General features: G+C 43.8%; 1 protein-coding gene across 8 annotated transcripts in view; it reads right to left on the reverse strand.

The window, feature by feature from the left end:
* Positions 1-4,017: 4,017 nt before the first annotated feature.
* LOC142432371 (KRAB domain-containing protein 4-like) overlaps positions 4,018-24,555 on the reverse strand; it is a 37,920-nt gene continuing 17,382 nt past the window's right edge. For 4 of the 8 annotated variants that reach the window (XM_075537531.1, XM_075537527.1, XM_075537530.1 and 1 more), the window contains 4 exons: positions 24,022-24,229; positions 19,984-20,110; positions 19,597-19,692; positions 13,855-16,006 (listed from right to left, as the gene is read on the reverse strand). In XM_075537531.1, coding sequence (XP_075393646.1) covers positions 14,724-16,006; positions 19,597-19,692; positions 19,984-20,110; positions 24,022-24,036 — 1,521 coding nt within the window. In that variant the 5' untranslated portion in view covers positions 24,037-24,229 and the 3' untranslated portion in view covers positions 13,855-14,723. Of the gene's footprint in view, positions 4,899-13,854; positions 16,007-19,596; positions 19,693-19,983; positions 20,111-24,021; positions 24,230-24,416; positions 24,526-24,555 lie in introns of those variants that run through there. The other 4 variants (XM_075537532.1, XM_075537534.1, XM_075537533.1 and 1 more) reach the window with 2 other exon arrangements.

Consider the following 24,555-nt stretch of genomic DNA (forward strand, 5'->3'; position numbering starts at 1 on the left):
GAGTTAATATCAGCTAAGGAGCCCTGGAAGACTGTAATCTTTGTGGAAGCCAACTACCTCAGAATGCAATACTGAAGAATAACAAGTCCATAAGGCATTGTATTGGACAGGGTTATCTAGAGAGAGACAAACCAGATTGCTAGTAACTATGTATAAATATATTTATAAAGATAGATATATAATTCAATAAATAAACCGTTAAAGTATATACAGATAGATAATACAAGAAATTAAGTTATAAAGCAGTGAGACACTAGCAGTCCTTCAAGGCTTGAGAGCTGCCAGTTGCCAGTGCCCTTCTGTAGAGAGAGCTGGGCTATATATACCCAGGCAGCAAACAGCAAGGCAGGTCCCCAACTGTCAGTCCCCAGCTCCAGAGATGAACATTCCAGTCGTGTGGGCTTAAAGGGGTCTCAACTTACAGCGACACAGTCCACAGGCTAGGCACCCCACAGCTAGTGTACCCCTTTAAACTGAGGCACAGAACAAGCAAGGTGAGGCTCACCGAGCCATTTATCCCTCTGCCCTTCAGTTAATCCTACTTGTGTTTATTGGCCAGGCTGGCACAATAAACTATAGCAGCATCTTACAACGTGGATGAATTAGACATTCTGGTTAAAGGACACAGACCATATGAGACCACTATCATATATGTTTTTCATACAGTCTGTCCCTGTAAACAATTAAAGGCTGGGAAATTCACAGGGATGGCTCTACCCTATCCTATGAGTTGGCATAGTTTGGTTGAGTTTTAGTTTTATTATATAAAGTCAAGAAAAGGTTTATGTGAGGAGGGCTGATTCATAGTTTAAATTGTTGAATCGGAAATGGAACCCCCCACCACGTCGTTTACAATTTTTAAAATGGTTTAACAAAATAAACATAATTTTTAAAGTGAAAAAGGAAAGGTTTATACTCAGAAAGGACCCTTCTTTGATGGTTACTCAGGCTGGGAGGCGTAGGACGTGACAATGACTAACTAGAGAGTAGACTTGTATTCCTCGCGGTGAAGGGAAAGGCAGTACACCATAGGGGGGAGGTCGGCAAAGAAAACGCTGGGGTGTCCATGAGTCAAGGGCAACAAGGGTAAAGATGAGGGGCTTCAACCTTTTGTGGAAAATGAAATGAAAAGATACAAAGTTTTAAGCTTGATGCCTCCACATAAGCACCAGCAAATTCAAGGTACTTTTGTAAGGGATGATACTAGCCATTTACTTTACCCTTAAAGAACTGAGTGCTCTGGACATGGATGTAGGCCCATGCAGTCATGTTCACATTATTAGCTGAAGAAAAGTGTCCTTTCAATAGGTTTTAATAGTAAGAAAGAAGAAGGAGTCGGTCTGTCTAAATAAGACAGACTGGATGAACTATCTGGAGGAAAAACAATGGGACCGACAGTTCTGGGGGGACTTTGGATAGGAGGAGGTGGGGGAGGGTTAAGGAAGTGGTGTTAAAAAACCCAGGGACAAGGGAACAACATGGGACCCAAATTGGTGGTGAGGGAGCGGCAGGCCTGGTAGGGAATGATCAAGGGTAAGGTTATGTAAAGAAGAGGTATAGCTGTAACCCAGGTGGGGATGGAGCATGATAGTGGGGCAGGAGGAAAGTCAAGGGCAATAGAGGAAACAGCTAGGAGGCAAAGGGCATTTATAGAGGTCTAGACAAAGACATGTACTTGCAAATATATATATATATATATGAAGATGGGGAAATAGATCTATGTGTCTATATTTATAGGTTTAGTATTAAGGTGGCGGAAGGACCTCTACTCAAGCACTCCCTCAATGCATGAATACTTTCTTCTATTAAATTGGCACTCTGTGATGCTCACCCTCCCAACACAACTGCTGAAGCCAAAGCGGGTGAACAAGTAAATGTGGCGAAGAAAGCTGATGGTGCCCGGCTATCAAAAGAGATAGTGTCTGGGGTCTTAAAGGCTTGAAGCTAAACAAGCGGCCATCTAGCTCAGAAGCAACAAAGCCTACATGGAAGAACACACCAGCCTGTGTGATCATGTGGTCCCAAAGGGATCAGTTATCAGGCATCAAAGAACAAAAAATCATATCATTGGCTGCACACCTCCATGATACGATCACCGAGGACAAGCGGGTGCATAAGCAAATGTGGCAAAGAAAGCTGATGGTGCCCAGCTATCAAAAGAGATAGTGTCTGGGGTCTTAAAGGCTTGAAGATGAACAAGCGGCCATCTAGCTCAGAAACAACAAAGCCCACATGGAAGAAGCACACCAGCCTGTGGCGATCACCAGGTGCCTAAGGGATCAGGTATAAGGCATCATCCAAAAAAAAATACCATAGTGAATGAAGGGGGAAGTGCAGAGTGGAGACCCAAAGCCCATTTTTCGGTCACTGGAGAGCCCCACACAGGGGGGTCTAGGGGAGATGAGTCAGTCGCTGCGATGTAGCACTGATGAAGATTACAGCTTTCCCCCAGATCCTGGATGCTTCCTCCCCCCCAACTACCATGATCCAGATTCTACCTTGCAAGTCTGGATAGAGCAGAGGTTGTACACTGGTGCAGATAGGAGCTGGAGGCACAGGGAATCCAGGGTGGACGATACCTTCAGGACCAGGGGTGTGAGGGGCAATACTGGGAGAGTAGAGGGTGAGTGGTTTGGAAAGGGGGAACCGATTACAAGGATCTACATGTGACCTCCTCCCTGGGAGATGGACAGCAGAGAAGGGGGTGAGGGGAGACGCCAGATAGGGAAAGATATGACAAAATAATAATCTATAAATTATCAAGGACTCATGAAGGAGGGTGGAGCGGAGAGGGAGGGAAAAAAAAAAAGAGGACCTGATGCAAAGGGCTTAAGTGGAGAGCAAATGCTTTGAAAATGATTAGGGCAAAGAATGTACAGATGTGCTTTATACAATTGATGTATGTATATGTATGGATTGTGATGAGTTGTATGAGCCCCTAATAAAATGTTTTAAAAAATAAATGAAAACAAAAAGTGTTACATGAAAAAAAAGGAGTCCTATTGTGACCTCTAAATTGGACGCCCCATGATTTCCCCTAGAAGCTCACCTGTTTGATGAGAAGAATGTGCAGGAGCATGGTTGTAGTGGAGAAGGGTTCTCTGGTGAAGCTTTTCTGGACATTTTCTGATAAAATTTTGACTAGCTCTCAAAATAAGCAAATGTTACAGTGTTTTTTCAGCCCTCCAGAAAATGAAGTAAAATGCCTTGAGCACCCCCTCCTAAAAAAACCCTGTTTCCATGACCTTTTTTTAAGTTGATTTTTTAAAAAATTTATTTTAAAGTAGGTAAATGTTGACAGAGCAGATGGTAGCTTTACATTCTGTTTCATGTCGTCATTGTAATCCCCTCAATGCACTTCTTATCACACTTCCTGTGTCTGTTTTCATTTGTCCTCTTGCCTAGCTCTCTGAACTTGGTCTTCAAGTAAATGCTGCTCTTTGAATCTTAAATGGTTGATTAACGTGGAAGTGAGTTCAGCTCCAGATGTGGTGGCTAAGGGCCATGGTACTGGGGACCCCACAGTCTCTATTCTGACCAGCAAACCAGTCTAATTATTTTGAGTTTTGCTCCACAGTTTTTCCCAGTCTATCTAAGACCTTCTAATGTGATCCTTCTCACGGTGGCGGGTGGGTAGTTGTGGCTGTACACCACCCAGTCTCTGATCTCAGGGCTGTGGGGACTGATATTTGCTGGGCCTATTATTCCACCAGACTAATTGTTTCCATGTTCCTTTGTGAAGAGCGGCCTCAGCTCAATGAGACTGACAGAGTACTGAAGCTCCTATGTGGATGTGAGAATGCTATGGTGACACCGTTTTCTCAAGATCCAGATGACTCAGTACCCAGAAAGATGTTAGAGTAACCAGCCTCTGACAATCATGGGGGGCAGGGGGTTCCATAGGCACGGTTTTATAGCGATAATATATAAAGATCATAGTAAAGTCATAGAAGATAGGAGAGACATGAGAAGATAAAATAATGGAGTCAGACACATTTTATGGTAGCATGCTCACCTCCAAGATGGCCATGATCTCAGCAGCTAGGTCCGCGCAGAAAGGGGAGCAGGCGAGGGTTACCCTTTATTTCTGACTAAGGCCTATATGTACTTCGGGGTGTGCAAACCCCCCTGGTCACAGGTAACCACATACATCACAGGAAGGGGTTGTACAACAGGCATATGCATCGCTGCAAGGGGATGAACTTGGGTGTGTGTGTGTGTACATGTAATAGGAAGGGGAGGGATTAGGGGTACACAAGTGGCAAAATGGGCGGACGTTAGATTCAAGATGGCAGTCTACCCTTGGTCACTCTTGAGTGGGCTCGACCTTGTCTCTGGGCACTCCTTCAAGGAAACAACTCACTATCCTTATCAGAAGGGAGGGAACCTTAGGGTCAGACTAGAGTCTGATTGCTCTGGATGGCTGATAACCCTCAGGGAGATGAGCCTCTAAGCATCTGCTGTACTGTCAGAGCTACTCAAGTCCCTATAGTGGGCTCAGAAAGTTTTTCTCTCAGCTGCACCTGCTGCTAATTAGTTCCTAGCTTAATAAAGTCACTCCAGGAACTGCTGCTGGTGGCTCGTCATGGGACTGACATTTACAGCTCCTTTGTAGGCGCATGGCGGTCCCTCTGCAGAAGATGTCAGTGCCCTGCAGGTGACAAGGTAATTGTAATTCTGGGGGGAAATGAACTCAGGGAATTTTTAAGACCTCTGACTGACTTCCAAGGGCCTTATTTACTGATGGCCACAGTCCCAACGCCAGATCCGACCACAGAGCTTGACTCAGGTGAGTGTGTCCTTATGCTTTAAACTTAGGTCAGGCTGGAGAGCAAAAGCGAGCAGCGCGTCTCCCTCCACCATAGGCAGGAGTGGCTCTGTGGAGCACAGGGTGGATTCTGGAGGGGGAAAAAAAGTCAGTAAAAGCCATATTAATCAGACAAGGTTTTATCAGGGAACATACATGCAGATATCAATGCCTCAATACTTGTGATGGACAGCAAAGCACTGAGTATAGAGGTTCACACAGGACCGTGTGGGAGTGGGATCTATATACTTAGTGTTTACATGCAAGACTTCATGCAAGGGACCCAGGAAAAGATCTGTGGCATCTGATGGCTGGCTTTGTACTAGTGAATGAGGTACAATTGACTTTACTATAGCCAAGATCACTGCTAAGGAAATGACTCTGTTTCTCTTAAGACTCCTTTGCAGGTAGGACCCATCTTGTATTATTCATTCCCCACCCTTTGAGTCAATTCCAACTCCTAGCGACCCGATATCGGATTTTGGAGGCTGTACATCTTTATGGGAGCAAATAGCCCTATCTTTCTCTCTACAAAGCAGCTGGTGGGTTTGAACCGCCAGCCTTTCAGTCCAGCTCTCATTCAGCAGCACAACCAGGGCTCCTGTGTAATTGTTCAGGGCTGTTTGAAAGTGGAGAAATGAGGAGGACAGAGGTTTTCCTCCTTCGGACTTCGGGACAGCTGAATGCAGGACAACTCCACCTGAGCTCTGGAATCCCTTCTGGCAGATTTAAAGTGGGGTGACCGAGTGATGGAAAATTGTGCTGATGGAGACCACAACACCCAGGGCATTACCACAGGTAGGTCACCTTGAGAAGGGATGGACATTGCTGAGCCTGAGGCCAGCATGGGGGACAAGGACTTCAGTGACCTCATCTGCTCTTTTCCTTTCAGATGGGGTCCAGCACTGAGCACTAGACTTGGAGCTAGTAATACACGTTGATGCCTGGGTTCAAGGTCCATTGGCAGACTTATCTGTGGTGTCCATTCTCTACAGAAGCAGATGCACACAGACTGACACTCCTGGAGTATTACGCTCAGTCAGGCTTCAGAATTTAGGTGGCACTTGGGAGAAAGGACGAATGCGGGTCATGGTGAGGGTGTAAGGCATGTTTCTCTTTACTCCTGAAAGGCACCGCTGCAAGGAAACACTGGCTTGGGAGATCAGACTTGCAGGGTAGGAACAGCTGCTTTCTGTTTGTAGCTCTGTAGGGAGTTCCTGACAGCTTCCCAAGCTGTGTGAGCCAGGAATTCTGTGGACATTACACAGGCGAAGTGGATAACGCAGTCTATCTGCACATTGTCTACACACAGCAAGACTCCAGAAAACAGTTCATGAGGCCCTTCTGCATGACTGCAGAACCAATCGTTTAGAACAAGATGGTTATGAAGCTGGCAGCAGCTGGAAGCCATCGACACCCAACCCTGTGACTCTATTGATTTGGAGGTTCTAAGTCTTAGACGGAAAGGTTTCTTTTTTCCTTGAGTATGATGTCATTGAGAGTGTATCGCCAATGCACTATATTATCATGTGTGAGATAAGCTCTTTCATGTGGCCTTTTGCTTTGATTCTCTGGAAAGACGGTTTCAGAGATTTCCTCCGCTGGGTCCTGGTGCCTTAGTTTTCTACCCTAGTGGGTTTGTTCCTTTTGTCTAGATTTCTGCACATTTCCTGAGTCAATTATATACACCTTGACTTTTTGTCAGGCCTGGAGTTGCGGCCCAGCCATGCTTGGTCTGAACCTTGCAGGGATTGGGCAGCAGACTATGCAAATGAGGTCACAGCCTGTGGTGCAAAGGAGGTGGTTGACCAGGAAGGGATCAGTCAATTGTGGGGCCTAGTGGGGAGTGCTGGGCCTGGAGTTTAGGTATTTAATTAACAAATCCCACAGAAACCTTTCCTACAGAAGCAGGAAGAGAAGCAACAAGCATTAAAAGAAGGAGAGGCAGAGAGAGGGGGCCAGGGACCTTCTAGAAGAGTTGCAACAAAGGTCAAGGGTCGTAACCATGATGAGAGGCCTGGAGGGGGTACACTGGGAGAGCCAGCAGTAAGAGATAGCAGGGTGAAAGAAGCCAGTTCTGAGGAGCCTGCCTGAGAGGAGGCCTGCGTGCTCAGGAGGAACTGAGAGGGTTGTTCTGTGGTCAAGACCTATCTTACGTCTGTCTACCCTTCCCAATCCCATTACATCCTCTTCTTTAATAAGCCAGTCCACTCTAAGTACAGTGTGAGCTCTGTGTGGCCACTGCAATTGATCATTAAACCCAGCGGAGAAACAGAGAGTGCCACCGAGGGGTGGCTGGGGTCAGCATTGGTAAACAGAATGTGGAGCTCGGTCTGAGCCTCAACCCCTGACAATCATCTTTGGGCTGGTCTTGGTCTTTATCCCCCTGAAGTTCAACAACCATTATACCCTTTGACATCATGTTAAGGAAGTTGTCTTCCATTCCTAGTTTAAGTTTTTTGTTTTTTTTTTAGCACAAAAAGTCCAGGTAGTACAATGTAATGTTCTATCCAGACACTTACGTTGCTCTGGGCAGGAGTGTTGGTTCCATAGGCATTCCCCAGCAATCACCCAAAGCAGAAACTGCCCTTTCTCTTTGACTTTGATTGTAATGTTTTGGTTATGAAAATGCTTTGCTTTTTCTATTTTTGAAGAACTTAATTTGATTAACATTTTAAGGCTTCTTCATTTTGAGTCCTGGCTAAAGTATATTATTTTTTTCCTGCCCCCGCCCATAGGCCCCAGTATATTATTTTTCTAATGCCATGTTTCCAGGATGATTTCTTCTTTGACCCAGCAGTTATGAGGAAGAAATTTCCAAATATAAGCATGCATTTATTACTGATCACACACATATGCATATTTAGAACATGAAGAAAATTGTAAAAGGAGGATAGCTTTCTCAAGGAGAAAAGTGAGATTAGAAATGAAAGTTGTGGGACAGAGATTGTGAATTATTTTATCCTTTATGATATGTACATACATATTGATAATTTGGGAGGAGAGTTTAAATTAATAAAAATGTATACCATTTTCTATCTTACCACAGGGCGCAGATGTTGGAATCTCTGATCACGTTTCCACAATACCCATGGTAGCCTTCATTTATGGAATAACTTATATGTTATTATATACATGTTTTACACTCTAGACTCGAACCCTTTGGGGACAAGGAACCGGTCAATGAAATCTTTTTATATCCCCAGCTCACAACTTCTTCTGGCTCAAGAAAACATTTTGAAATGAAAACGAAGGCCATTCCTTTGGGCCCCGTGTCCTGGATATGCACATAGAGGGATTTGAGAAGTCCCCTGGAGGAAGAACCATCTTCCAGTGCCACAGGAGCGTAAAACAGGAACACACCAGACGGACCACTCAGTGGCAATTTGGAGCTCACTGGTGCCGAGTCCCCACCCGAGGACTAGGACTGCTGTCCTCAGAAAAGGGAGGCAGTGCGAGCCAAGAGTCCCCATCACATAACGAGGAATAGTGGGGCAAATGTGGGACCGGTGGTGCCATCCCAAGTGGAAATTCCAGGACCTTCAGGCCTTTCTGAACCTCGACTTCCCAAGGTCCCAAAAGAATGGCTTTTGGTAACTTAATCTTGAATTTACTGATTGTGGTCCAGACTGGGATTGGAGTCTTGGGGAATACATTTCTGCTCTCCACGTGCGCTTCCCCATTCTGCACTGGCCGTGCACAGAGGCCCTTACACCTGATTTTCACCAACATGGTTGTAGCTAACATCTTAATTCTTCTTTTCAAGGGGGTCCCTGAGATGATCCTTTCCTGGGGAATGACGCCCATCCTGGCCAGCACGGGCTGTAAGCTCGTTTATTATATCCACAGGGTGGCCCGGGGCCTTTCTCTATGCATCACTTGCCTCTTGAGCAGCTTTCAAGCAGTCACCGTCAGCCCGGGAACCAGAAGGTGGACGGGGCTCAAAGAAACAATTGGGAAGAACGTTGGTTCCTCCTGTCTTCTGTGCTGGATATCCAACCTGCTGACCAACTTCTTTGTTCCTATATATTTACAGCCTCCTCGACACATCCAAAATTCCACCAAGGTACTGGACTATGGATTGTGCGTTTCCAAAAACCATGAACCATCTGGTCTTGTAAAGACCACAGTTCTGATGACATTCCCAGATGCTGTCTTCATGGCACTCATGGTTGGGGCCAGTGCCTACATGGTACTTCTGCTACACAGACACCACCAGCGAGTGAGGCATGTTTACTCCACAGGCATCTCCCCCAGAGTGTCCGCTGAGACCAAAGCTACGCACATCATCCTGCTTTTGGCAAGCACCTTTATTTTGTTTTACACTATCAATGCTATGCTTACAATCTGCAGTATGACTTTTTTCAGATCTCATTTCTTGCTGCAGCACACTAACACCTTTTTGGCAGCAAGTTATCCCACCCTTAGCCCATTAATACTGATGCTCCGAAATCCCTGTGCACCAAGTTGTTGCTCTTAAATTCGGAACCATGTTCCAAATCATTGGTGGACCCATTCACAGAACTATTTTCTTCAAAGACGAGCACTACTTTCTTGGATCTCTGGCAGTGAAGGGCCTGACACCGAAGTACTGACAATGAAAAGATGTGAAGAGCTTCTTAGCCAGTGGAAGCCTGCAGCTTCATTCATAAGACAGCTGCACCAGTAAATAAACACAACACAGCGTGAATGCTAACAATATCCTGATCCTTTTCTCCCTGTAAAGTATTTAATGAATACATCCAAGTGAGGCTGGTCAATAGTTTTGGAACATGAGCTGTAATGATTTACTAGGGCTATTTAATTGGATCAAGGACTGTACATGATGCCCAGTAAGGGCGCTGTGTACCAACTACTATAACCCACTGGGAGCGATTAGATGACTTAGGGCATTTACTTATTCAATTTATAGAGTGCATTCCATGAGCTGAATGTATGTATATGTATTGAAATATGTACATACATCAGAGGCGACAAGACATTTCTATAAGGGTAGAATAAAGACCTCTGTAAATCCATCCTTCCATAAAAGCAACAACAAAAGTGGCAAAATTGTAAATCAGGGTTTTCTGAATTCCAGCAATCTCCAGAGGTTTATAATGATCTGAACAGCACGGATTCAATAAAAACCATTGAACCTTAAGCAGGAGTTTTAACTTGGCCGATTCTGATTCCCAGCTCTGTCACACCAAACCCACTGCTGCTTAATCGATTCTGACTCACCTCCCCATGACTCTGTGAGTCACAGTACAACTGCCGCCATAGCGTTTCCACGGCTGTCAATCTGTATAGAGCAAACCACCATGTCTTTCTCCCACAGAGCTGCTAGTGGGTGATAACTGCCAGCCCTCCTGCGGTTAGCAGCCAGGACTTCCTACTGTGCCACCAGTCTTCCCCCAGCTCTGTAGTAGCCTCGGAGACATATCTTCAATGCAACTCCTTGAGATTTTTGGACAACACTCTTGGAAAGAAAGTGGTAGACATTGTGAACTTCAACCCTCAAATTCCTGACCTTGAGTCTCCTAATGACAAAGATATTTGCTAAGTAGCAACACATCCTGATGACATCTAAGAGAATTAACAATAATTTTCTGAGATACTATTACAGCAATAAGGGCTTCAAACCACTTCTTCTGGTGCTGTTATGGCTTAGATGGCAAAGGAGACTTAATATTGAAGATAAGGGTAGGCCGGCTAGCAGCTGACCTTAAATTAGGGGAAAGTATTCGTTAGTATCCCAATAGGCCCAATGTAATCACAGCTCCTTAAATGAAGGCAGAGGACTTGGTGTCAGAGCCAAGAACACTTCATTGGCCATTACTGACTTTGGAGATAAAATGGGGATACGGTTACAGGTCCATGGGTGGCCTTTAGAAGTTGGGAAAAGTAAAGAAACATCCTCTCTTAAGCTCAAACAAAAAAACCAAACACATACCTGTGGGATATAAAGACTGTTCCCCAGTGTCTCTCCCCCAAATATAGATGTCAGACCCAGGACACTGCTTGCAACTAATGCTAAATGACTGTCGATCTCCCTGAAGGCAACGGCCATCCAGAGCAGGCAGACCCTATTGTCTGTCCCACCACAGGTGAGGTTCACTCCCTACTGTTAGGGACAGTGGATTTGCTTCCCCTGAGAGCTTACAATAAATCAAGTCTCCAGCTCAAGGACAATCAAAGTTAGGCCACTAATATGAATCTAGGATCCGCTCATCTTGTCACATGCATACCCTTAATCCCTCTTCCTGTAGTGTGTACACCCCCAGATCGTCCCCCTCCTATTACTGTATTCCCTATAGTACAACCCCTTCCTGTGATGTATGTCTTTACCTGTAATCAGGTGGCTTGCATGCCCCGAAGATATATGAGGTTTGGTTAGAAATAAATCGCTCCTTTCTGTGCTCGGACCTGGCTGTGAGATCGTGGCTGTCCAGGTGAGCATGCTCTGAAATATGACTGACTCCTTTATTTTACTCTTTCTCCTCTCTCTTATTCTCTATGATGTTACTATAACCTTTACATAGCTTAACCCTACAACTGTGCCTACCGAAACCGAGATAGTACGCGGGGTTGGCTTCCCCCACATATACCCATTGACATCACAATCCTATAGAGCAGAGAAGTGAAGCAGGTCACATCTTTCACCTGCAGCATAGTCGAGTGTGAACTGCGCTCCTTTCAGCTAGCACTCCAGCATTCGACAATGCTCCTCTAGCACTCCTTGGATTTCTTTTCCCCTAGAGCATCTAAAAAGGAATGCAGTCCTGCTAATACCTTAATTTTAGCACTTTGGGATCCACTCAGACTTCTTTTACTGTAAGTTAATAAACATAGGGAAAAAACCAAAAAAATAAACATGTAAACATGTGCTGTTTTAACTCAATTTTCTATAGCAGTAATAAGAAAAACTAGGTCTCTCTGTTTAAGATAGACAATCCCAAGAAAACAAGGGGACCAACAGTTCAGGATGGAGGGGGGAAAGGAAAGGGGAAGCCAACAAACCCAGAGACAAGGGAACAAGTGACCTAATGTCAATGGTTGAGGGCGTAGTCTGCCTGGTGGGGCTTGATCAAGTGTAATGTAGCTAGACAAATTAATGGAAGCTGAATACAGGTCGAACATGATAGTGGAACAAGAGGAAAGTAAAAGGAAATAGAGGAAAGAACTAGGAGGCAAAGGACATTTAGAGAGATACAGGCACATGCACATGTAAATATATTTATACATAATGATAGGGGCACAGATCTATGCATGTCAAATATTAAGGTAGCACAGACACTAGGCCTTTACTCAAGTACTCCCTGAGCACAAGAACACGTTGCTCTAATAAGCTGGTACTCTATGATGCTCACCTTCCCAATAGAATCACTGAAGACAAAATGGGTACATAAACAAATGTGGTGAAGAAAGCTGATGATGCTCAGTTATCAACAGATACAGTGTCTGGGGTTTTAAGGCTGGGAGATAAACAAGAGGCCATCTAGCTGGGAAGCAACAGAGCTCACATTGAAGCACACCAGCCTGTGTGATCATGAGGTGTGAGTGGAACCAGGTATCAAAGACCCATAACAATCAATCATATCAATGAGAATCAGGAGAGTGGGGGCATGGAGAGCCCATGTGGAGACCCAAAGACCATCTGTAGACAATTGGACATGCCCTTACAGAAGGTCACAAGAAGAGACAAGCCAGCCAGGGTGCAGTATAGCACCAACGAAGCATACAACATTCCTCTAGTTCTTTTAATGCTTCCTCCACCCCACTATCAACAGCCCAGTCCTACCTGACAAGTCTGGCTAGTCTAGCGCATGACACAGGGAATCCAGGGCAGATAAACCCCTCAGGAACAATAATGGGCATATCAACACCAGGAGTGTAGGGGGAGAAAGTGAGAACTAATCAACAACTGACAAGGGAGCCAGCCCGTAACAAATCATCACAAAGCCGGCAGGTGCAATTGTACAGGATAATATTGAAATACTATAGTAAAGGCACAGAGTAAGAGTGTGAAATAAAGGAGCCACATTTCCTGGTAGCCTGATCACCTCAGCTCTTCTTGGTGGTCCATGTGCAGATGGAAGATGAGGGCAGGAGAGGGTGGGGAAGGATGACAGGGGGAGAGGGAACAGGGGAGAGAGATCTTTATTTCTAACCAAAGCTTATCTTTTGGGGGGCATGCAAACCCCAATTACGGGTAAAGACATAAGTGATAGGAAGGGGTTGTACTATAGGTAATACAGTAATGAGCAAGAGATGATCTAGGGGTATACATGCAATAGAAGGGGCGGGATTAGGGGTACACATGTGACAAGATGGGTGGATCCTAGATTCAGGATGGCAGCCTAACTTTGATGTCACTGAACAGGTTTGACCTGTTCTCTGGTTCTCCATGGAAACAATCACTATCCTTATCAGTAGGGTCTGAGCCCCACCTACAGTGGATCAGACTGATGCTGAATGCCTTCAAGAATTTGACCTTCCATCATGTGCTGGCAAACAGCCTCTAATGTTTGGCATATCTCTGGGGAAGACAAAGTGGTGGTGGTGGGGAAGTCTTTTTAAATCTCACAATGATGGAGGTATCCCCTCCCCCCCAAAGGGGACAACAGAAATGTGTGTAAAGGGAAACAGCAGTCAGTGTAATATATGAAAATAATTTGTAAATTCTCAAGGGTTCATGAGGGAAGGAGGCGGGAGAGGGAGGAAAAAAATTAGGAGCTGATACCAAGGGCTCAAGTAAAAAGAAAACATTTTGAAAAGTTGATGGCAACATTATGTACAAATGTGCTAGACACAATGGATGAATGGAATGTGTTTAGAGCTGTCAGAACCCCCAATTAAAAAACAAACCCAGCACTGAACAGAAGAAAATGTTCCCAATGATTGTAGTACTTATTGTATATGTGAATCACATGCCAAAAAAAGAAATTGTATACACTTAAATATAAAAATGAGGCCCCAAATGATTAAAAAAAGAAAAAAATATATTGAATTTCCCATATTCAATATATGTAAAGGCTATAATTACACAACACAATTTTGGTGTACATAAATTTATTAGAAAAACCTTTCCCGTATTCCCAAAGTATAATGATGTATGAGTTAGATGAGATTATAGGAGACAGTTTCCAATGTTTATTGCTTTCAGGAGTTTCCATTTTCTATGAGTTCTTCCACATTTTACTACAAATGTTCTTCATGTAATCTGAAAAGTTTGTTTTGCTGGTATGTAATAAGGTAAATTAGATTAGTGAAAACTCCATCGTATTCTTTCCTATAGGTTTTCAACTTAAGAAATATCTGAAAGCAACTGATAGGAATAGGCTATTCTAACTAAGCTACTTTTCTATTCAACATTATTCCATTGATGTCTTCGATGATAGAAATGTAGATGGCGGCTCTAACAAAGAAGTGTATTCCCTCACAGTTTAGGAGGCAGGGAGTCTGAATTCAGAGCGCTAGCTCTAGGTGCTCAGCCCTCAAGTCTGCGGATTCCGGAAGGCTCCCACTGCACTGGCTCTCGGCCAGAGGAAGCGCTCCGTCCCGGCTCCTTTGGTGGTAGGAGGTTCCTCTGCTCACTCTCATCATTTGTAAGATTAAAAGTGCTGTCACACCCGAGATATGCCCCTTAGACATGTTAGATCAGGGCTCTACAGGGATTAAACCATAATTGATTGGCTCATTACATGAGATAACATAATGGGAAATCATTATATAACTACCAATGCACCGAGAATTATGGCGAAGCTAAGTTGATGCATATTTTGGGGTAGACAATTCATGAAAATAAGAGAATTCCTCAATCCCAAATATATACGCAGCGTGCTTTGTTCTAAATGAGCTCTGATGGATAGTGTACAGGATACCCTTACTGAGCCCTTTTCCATATTTCTGATAAACCAAAGTATTTTTCTCCCTACATGATACCTGTAACATATAAGACATAATTTATAATGGGAGGTGTTGTCACATTCACTGCATTTACAAAATTTGTTTCCTGGGGAAATTCTCGATAATTTATGAAGGCTGGGTTTCTTAAAAAAGGTTCTTCTACAATCATTACATTTCTACCCCGCCCAAGTTCACTGTTGCTTAATAAGGGCTGAGTTCTTGAAGACTGTGTTTCCATGGGCACTGGATTCACAGGGTTTTGCTCTTGAACAAGTTCGTTCATGTATAAAGAGCTATGACTCCCTGAGGAGTGTTTTCTTACCTTTAGGGAATCTACTGATTTTTCTCTTCCGTGAGTCTTCTTATGTTTATCAAGGACCGACATGTGGGCAAAAGCTTTGCCACATTCGCTGCATCCATATGGTCTTTCTTTGGGATGAGTTCCGTAATGCTGAATGAGCATCGGTTTGCTTCTGAAGACTTTTTCACAATCACCACATTCATAAGGGTTCTCCCCTGTATGGCCTATTTGATGCTTGGACATGTCTGACTTAAAAAAGAAGGTTCTTCTACATTCGCTGCATTCACAAGGCTTCTCTCCTGTGTGAAGTCTCTGATGTGCCATGAGGTAGGCCTTCTGGGAAAAGGCTTTTCTACACTCACTGCGATCATAGAGTTTCTCCCCCAGATGGGATCGCTGATGTCTGTTAAGCCGGCACTTCCTGCTGAAGGCTTTCCCACATTTGTTGCATACGTAGGGTTTTTCTCCTGTATGATTTCTCCGATGTACTATGAGCTGGGACTTTCTGGAGAAGGTTTTCCCACATTCATTACATCCATGGGGCTTCTCTCCTGTATGAAATCTCTGATGTTCCGTGAGTTGAATCTTCCTCATAAATGTTTTCCCACAGTCACTACATTCATGAATTTTCTCTCCTTTTTCAATTCTTTGATGTCTAATAAGTTGTGCCTTCCGGGAGAATGCTTTTCCACATTTGCTGCATTCATGCGGCTTCTCTCCTGTACACATTTTGGGGAGGTCATCCATGTGGACAGAGGGTTTATTGTACCCACAATACTCATCATAATCCTTTTCTGTGTACCTTCTATTCTGGATAACAAAATCTAAAGGTGTCAAACTTGTACAAGGTGAGTCGAATGTATCCTGCTGTTGTTTCACAAGAGCTAAATTTTTGGCTAAATGGAGATTCATTTCAAGAGCATAACTTTGTTGACATTTTTCCAAACTTTTAAGCTCATGTTCGTTTTTTGGCTGCCACTGCAGTTGGTCGACTGCCTTTTTTTCTTCTAGAAAAAAGTAACAAAAACATCCATGATCATTTTAGGGAGGAAAAACTGTACAATGCCATGGTTTGGGATTGGTTTTATAAGAAATATGTCTACAAGATATATACTTTATTGAAATGCACTCTTAAACACTCTTACAAAAAGATATAGTATACCTTTTCTCCCCACTTTATCTCTTTACCTTAATCTATGGTTAAGTCCCAAAGACAAGGTGGTTAATGCCAAATTGACATTACTGTATATATACGGTAAATGAAAAAGGAAGATGATCACTGCAGATCATAAAATAGAAAGTAACCACATCATTATGGAAACGTCAAACCAATAGAATGATGGCCCAGTTAAGTGGACATGCTACCTGGACCATCATAGCCAATGCTACTCCCATCTCTCACCTTGGTGTTTGTTACTGCTAGACGTACACTGCTAATGTACAACATAGTTAGCTAGTATTTTTCCTTACCTTTCATTGTGGGATACAGAAAGATTTCTTCCAAGTTGTCTCCTCCAAATATATGCCATACGCAAGACACATGGTAAATGACTGTAGACTAGCAGGTCAATGAAACTAGGTCAGAGGTTATTCTTCCTAAGGGTATCAGCCATCTAGAGCAACCAGACTGTATAGTCTGACTCACCCACTCCTTTCTGATCAGGATAATGACTGTTCCCTTGAAGGAGAGCCCGAAGGCAAGGTCGGGACCACTCAAGGATGACTAAGGTTAGGCTACTATATTGAATCTAGGGTCTGCCCATCTTGTCACATGTGTACCCCTAGTCCCTCCTTTTACTATTGTGTGTACACCCCTGGGTCATCCCCCTCCTATTGCTTGTGTTGCCTATGTTACAACCCCTTCCTATGATGTCGGTCGTTATCTGTAATCAGGGGATTTGCATGCCCCCAAAGATATATAAGCTTTGGTTAGGAATAAGACCTCAGGAGAGCTCTCCCCTACCCTCTCGTCTCCCACCTCCATGTGCACCACCAAGAGGAGCTGAGGTGAGCATGCTAACATGAAATGTATCTGACATCTTTATGTTATTACTCTCTCCTAGTCTCTATGACTTAACTATAATCTTTGTATATCATAACCTTATAGTTGCGCCTACCGAACCCATGATTAGTTGTGAGGGGCTGGTTATCCCCACAAATGGCACCCATCGCGTGGCAGTACGAAAATAACTTTTTTTCCTCAAGTAGCCAGTGGCTTTATTACCATCTCCACTGCCAGTCTCTACTCCCCACCGCCAATCATTTTATTAGGAGCTCATACAACTCTTATCACAATCCATACATACATCAATTGTGTAAAGCACATTTGCACGTTCATTGCCCTCATCATTCTCAAAACATTTGCTCTTCACCCCTAAGCCCCTGGCATCAGCTCATTTTCCCCTTCCTCCCCACTCCCACCTCCCTCATGAACCTTTAATAGTTTATAAATTTTTGTCTTATCTTGCACTGTCTGATGTCTCCCTTCACCCACTTTTCTGTTGTCTGTCCCCCAGGGAGGAGGTTATATGTAGATCCTTGTAATTGGTTCCCCCTTTCCAACCCACCCTCCCAGTATCGCCATTCTCACCACTGGTCCTGAGGGGATCATCCGCCCTGGATTCTCTGTGCCTCCAGAACCCTTTTGAGTTATACCCCAAATTGCATGGCCCCACCAGCCAGTAGAAAATATATCATAACCGTACAATTGCACCTACTGAACCCGTGATACTTGTGAGGGACAGGTTTCCCCCACAATTTGTAAATGCAAAATTTCACAGAAAGAGTTGATAAGCGAGATGATATTGTATAAAATAGGAGGGAAAAGAACAACTATGGTAGAAATAACACTGAATAAACGTAAGCTACATTCCAGACTAAGCCCAAACCAAACTTCCTGCCACTGAGCCAACAGCCTTCCTTACAGGGCAAAGCAATACTACTGCTTGGGGTTTCTGAGACCATACACCTTTATAGGGGCACACTCTCATCTGTCTCTAGTGGTGTGACTGGTGGGTTTGAACTACCACCTGTAGTCAGCAGTCCCAGATTTCATCTACCTTCCAAACAGAACCTTACAAGATAGGGACAAACACAGTAACAGAAATAAATCGGTATTGTAGATCATTGTGATTGGTTCCACCTTTCTCATCCATCTTCCCTTTCCCCTCTTGGTATCGCTACTCTCATCATTGGTCCAGAGGGGTGTATCTGCCCTGAATTCCCTGTGTTTACAGCTCTTATCTATACCAGTGTACATCCCCCTTCCTGGGGGATGGACAACAGTAAAGTGGGTGAAGGGAGACATCGGACAGTGTAAGACATGACAAAATAATAACAATATATAAATGATCAAGGGTTCGTTAGTGAGAGACGGAGGGGAAAAATGAGGAGCTGATACCAAGGGCTCAAGTAGAAAGCAAATGTTTTGAGAATGATGATGGCAACAAATGTCCAAATGTGCTTGACATAATGGATGTATGCATGGATTGTGGTAAGAGTTCTACGAGTCCCCAATAAAATGATTTCATAAATAAATAAATCAGTACTGAAATAAAATGAGAAGATAACGGGAAATCTGACCCAGGATGAATGGCTATATCTCTATGGACTCAAACTGACAACAGCAACTAGAAAGGGCAGACAAGACACTTAGGGAGGAGTCGGTTTATGTTAATAAGAAGGGTGAGAATGGTTATATGAATTGAAGGCCATCCCTGTCATGGAATTGTACATATTGAAATTGTTGAATTGTTTAATTTCTGCTGTGTATATTCTCAAGAAAATATTTAAAAAACCAAGCAAGCCCCCTCAGGATCAATAATGAGAGTAGAGATACCAGGAGGGTAAGGGAAAGTTGGGGTAGAATGAGGGAACCCATCACAAGGATCTACATAGAACCCCCTCCCTGGGGGACAGACAACAGAAAAGTGGGTGAAGGGAGTCATTGGTCTGTGTAAGACATGAGAAAATAATAATAATTTATAAATTATCAAGGGTTCATTAGGGAGGGAGGGTGGGAGGGGAAAAATGAGGAGCTGATACCAAGGGTTCAAGTAGGAGGAAAATGTTTTGAAAATAATGGCAACAAAGGTACAAATGTGCTTGACACAATGGATGGATGCATGGATTGTGATAAGACCTGTACAAGCCCCCAGTAAAATGATTAAAAAACAAGCAAACCACAAGCAAGTAAAAAATGGGAATCCACAAATGTGAACAAGTACACTACACTACACTACAGTGAGTGTGAGGTTACAGGTAGAAGGGAAATTTCCAGACCAGGGCAGGTAGATAATAGGAAGCAAAGCCAGCTGCAGAAAGGAGTAGACGTGGAGAGGTGGGAAAGAACGGCGTCCAGGTTTTATGTTAGGCGATTAAATCCGGAGGAGAGAAAAATGGGACGGCACTGTCCATAATCAGTAGACCAAGGGAAAACAGTCTTAGTTTTACAAAACGAGAGTTGGTAAAGAGGTTGAATAGCTTTCTGGTACAACAAAAGTTCTAGTAAAAAAGCATTCAAAAGTGTCCACCCATCAAAGACTAACTGGGACTTAGGTGTCCTTTCTGCCCATTGTCTTGACCATCACGCACCCACCTGGGCTGCTCTGATCGTAGGCTGCTCCTTCCATTGGCCACGACTGTTCTCCTTGTTCCACCTTGAAGTCTGGGTCTGGTTTGGTATCGAGACAGCCTACAAATGGGAAATCACCGGACACTTGGCACCAAATATTTATGTTTGGGGAATCTATGGGAACTGAGGGTGGTTATGCTTCAGGAATCATTCTTATTTTTACTCTAAGTTAAATTTATTTTTTTTAACTCAGGAGAGGTTATACGCTCTAGGATCAAAGATGAGACTAAAAGTCCACAAATTACAATTCTTTAGTCCAAACACTATCAGCATGGGGCTTTAATGATTTTATCAAATGAGAAAGAGGATTGATGGAGCCCACAGTGAAGGACCCTGTGATATTTCCCTTACCTGCTGATGCCAGGCTACTGTAATTCTCCAACATCACATCTTTGTACAGGTCCTTCTGAGTCGGGTCCAATAACTGCCAGTCCTCCCAGGGGAAGCCCACAGCCACATCTCCAAATGATAAAGAATCCTGGAATACACATCCCAAAGCAATCTGAGGTGGATACTGATAATGTGGGAAAGACGGATAGAAACTGGTTCTGATCATTTGCCCAGATACATGAAGCACACTATAATTCACAACCATTGAGCCATGGAATTCCACTCTACTTCTTCCTAGCATTAAAACAAAACCATATTTGTACAGAGGTTCAAAAGTATGTTGATTACCCTGCCATTCTGTGATGCTCGCCCTCCCCGCATGATCTCTGAAGACAAAATGGGTGAACAAGCAAATGTGGTGAAGGTAGCTGATGATGTCCGGCTATCAAAAGATAAAGTACTGGGTCTTAAAGGCTTTAAGTTTAAAAAGTGGCCATCTAGCAGAGAAGCAACAAGCCCACAAGGAAGAAGCACACCAGCCTGTGCGATCGTGAGGTATTGACAGGATCAGGTAATAGGCCTCAGAAGATCCAAAACAAACAAACAAGCAAAAAACATATTGTTGAAAACAAGGCAAGTCAGAGACCCAAATCCCATCTGTTGACAATGGGACATCCCCTCACAGAAGGGTTGCAAGGACGGGGTGAGTCAACCAGGGTGCAGTAAAGCACCGATGAAACACACAATATTCCTCTGGTTCTTTGAGGCTTTCTCACCCCCCACTATCACGACCTCAATCTTGCCTTTCACTGAGGGCTAAGCTGGAGCATAGACTCTGGCACAGATAAGAGTTTAGGACACACAGAATCCAGGTCAGATAAACTTCTCAGGAACAGAAATGAGAGTAGTGATACATGAGGGTAGGGGAAAGGTGGGGAGAGGAGCGGGAAAAGAAACCATGGGGGAAGGGAGATAGCATTCGGTGTAAGATATAAAAATACTAATAATTTTTAATTTACCAAGGGGTACGAGGGTGGGAGTGGGGAAGAAGGGTCAAAAGAGATGATACCAAGGGTCAAAGAGAAAGTAAATGTTTAGAAAATAATGATGGCAACATGTACAAATATGCTTGACACAATTGACATATGGATTGTTACAAGTCCCCAATAAAATGGTCATACATATAAAATAGTGAAAAACGAATCCATAATCTCTTTAGACGTGGTAAAATTACAGCACCTCCACACAATGACACAGCATGCAAACATTAAAATTAGTGAGATGTATCCATACTGATTCTAAGATACCCTTTTAAATAAAAAAACTCAGGTGTGTATATGATCCATGACCTTTAAAAATCTGTAATTATATATATATATATATATATATATATATATATATATATATATATATATATTGGTATATGTATATGTACATGTATATTTTTGAGGGGCTTTTATAAGGTTCATTGAAAAGTAGAATTAAAAGAGAACATAACTTTTCCATAGTTTTTGAAGCCTCCCCGTAGAAATCTCTGTAAGTATACACATATATATTCTACCACATCTAAGTTCTCACACACACACACAAACCTGAATTGAGACCCAAACTATTCTTCGTCCCTTCCTTGTGGTCCTTCTGTGAGGGGCTAGCCAACTGTCTATATATAGGCTTTGGGTCTCCCACTCCAACCCCCCTTGTTGACACAGATATAACTGTTTGTTTTGGATCTTTAGATATCAGATCCAAATGACATCTCATGATCACAGACTGGTGGGCTTTCTCTGTGTGGGCTTTGTTGTTTCCCTGCTAGATGGCTGCTAGATAGCACCCCAGGTGCTATAGCTTTTGATAGCGGGGCACCATCAGCTCTCTTCACATTTGCTTATGCACTCGTCTGTCTTCACTGACTGTGTCAGGACAGTGAATATCAAAGAATGCCAGGTCATTCAAAGGGTTCTGATGTTTAGAGCGGCCTTGAGTAGAGGCCCAAAGTTCGCCTGCTATCTTAATACTTAACACCTATGTAAATATATGTACATGGATCTTCATCATCATAAAAACTAGTATTTACACATATGTGTATGCCTTTACATATATACCTTTATAAAGAGCTTTTTGCCTCCTAGTTCTTCCCTCTACTTCCTTTCACCTTCCTCCTGTCCCACTATAGTGCTAAGCCTCCATTCAGCTCTCAGTAATTTCTCTGATACATCGTGCTTGATCAAACCCCATCAGGCAGTCAGTCTACACCCTCCTCACCATCAATTTTAGACCTATTTTTACCCGTCCCTGAGTTTGTTGGCTCCCGGCTCCCCCTTCCCACCCCCTCCTCTTTCATGTCTCCCTGGAACTGCTAAGTCCTGTTGTCTTCTCCTAGGATTATCCTGTTTATCTTATATAGATAAGACATAGAGCAAAAGAGAGGGGAAAAAAAGCCTATAAATAGTTCCAGGTCTGTCTGCTGAGCCTTATGAATGTTTTCCAATAGGAAGACCGAAACAATTCTTATTTGTTACCTTTAAGTTGCTATTTGGGCAGGCAGGGAAATAGGGAATTTGTTTCCCCTGTATATCTGCTTAAATTTGAGTAAAAAATGCATTTTACACACACACACACACACACACACACACACACACACACACACACACACACACCCCACACACACACACCCCCGCCCCCCAAAGCAGTATTTTGACTCTAACTTCATTTGCAAACTTGAGGTAAGAAAGGACACAATCATCATCTACACTCGAAGTTTTTATCAAAAAAATGGAACCTGCATCAGTCTCCGACTAAATCAACAGTCAAATGTGGTTGAGAAAACTTCTCTGTGGTGGTCAGTTCAAGGCCAAGCAGCCAGTTCCTTCTACTGGCTAATCTAGGCTTTATTACTAGATAAAATCAGATGACCAGAAGGCAATATGGTCAAGCCACATTGACTCTGAATAATGCTTTTCTCGATTGAGTCCAAGAGCAAGGCAATGTTCACTTGCCATGAAGATCTGACTGGCTTCCTCTTCCCAGACCTTGAACCACCTTTTCATTACTACAACTGCTAAGCAGCCCTGCTGGCAGTGGGTGAAGCCCTGTGCAGCTATCCAAAAGGTCACTGGTTCCAAGTTCCTAACTGCTCCACTGGGAAGATGTGGCGGCCTGCTTCTGTAAAGGTTACCGCCTCCACAACCCCATGGAGCAGTTCCACTCTGTAGTTTTGGGGTCAAAGTTGACCAGACGGTAGGAGGTAAATAAAGCAGACCCAGTTTATGTGGAAGGCAACCTGTGGGAAACTGAGACAGGGAAGAGAGTATGCGGGCAAACTCCCTGTTGTCATGATTGAGAAGCCTGCAAGGCCAGGACTCTGGGGGAGGGAGACCTTTCCATCTGTGAGCTGGAGGTGAATCCCAGTCACATTCACCTAATTAAAAATTATCCCCACAATATCCTCCCATTATAGTGTTACCTGAACGTCACATCTTACAAGCTCAAGGCGGACCACTCTATGGCTAGAGGCCTTGATATATAGGAGCAGACGTGTTTCTTGTTCTCCCTGCTCAAGGGCAGCCGACTCCCCTCTGCCTGCCCCCAATGCTAGTATTAGGTTTCTGCCCCATGAGCTAGGGTTAAAATACTGCCCACCTTGCTACGTGGTGATAGATGAGGTCTGAGTGTCCTGAGAATATATCGGGCTGTGGAAAACTTCATTAGCTCTCTCTCCCACTAGACCTGGCATCATCGTGGAGGAGGTGAGCACCCACAACTTGTCTGCCTCTTAAATTTCTTCCCTGCAATTACACAACTGTCCGTTTGGACCCATCCAGATGCGGGCTAGCTCCCAGTCACCCACATCGCATACTCTCCCTCATCTACGTTTCAACGTGAAGAATTTTGTATGCCTTCTATGGCCACCAACTCTGTTCCCAGTTTGCTCTAATTTTAAGATGAGAACCTAAAAGTCTTTCCTGACAGACCCTAATGATGACCATATTCGTTCTCATTTAATCAATGAGCTTTCACGAATCCATTGAGAGGCGAGTAGAATACGTCAAACGACTGTACCTGGGCGCTGGCCATTTCCTTCTGCTCGTGGGAAAGGCCCAGGAGCTCCTGGGTGTGTTCTTTCAGTGCGGTCTTCTCTGGACCTTGGCAGACGTAGTCAGATACCTCAGGTCAGTCTGTTACCAGAAACAATTATCCCCCAAGCTGGGACTCTCCTCCTCCTCTTCCTCTCTCTTGCTGAAAATGCCTTGATCCTACGGACCAGAACCTGTGGATAACACAGCCGACTCAATGATAAGATGTCAGAGTAGACCAGCCTCTAACACTCATGGGGTGCGTAGGAGCGATTGTCCAGTTATAACACATAAAGATCATAGCAAAGTCACAGAGAATAGGGAAGGTAGGAGAGAAGATAAAATAAAGGAGTCAGACACAGTTCATGGTAGCATGCTCACCTCCGGCATGGCCATGATCTCAGCAGCCAGGTCTGCGCAGAGAGCAGGAGGAGGAGAGAAGGCTTAGAGGACACAGCAGGAAGAGACAGAGCAACGAGGATGCCTGCTTCTACAGGGAGATAGAATCAACCATATGCTC

Source organism: Tenrec ecaudatus, chromosome 18, assembly GCF_050624435.1.
Source record: "Tenrec ecaudatus isolate mTenEca1 chromosome 18, mTenEca1.hap1, whole genome shotgun sequence".
Taxonomy (NCBI): domain Eukaryota; kingdom Metazoa; phylum Chordata; class Mammalia; order Afrosoricida; family Tenrecidae; genus Tenrec; species Tenrec ecaudatus.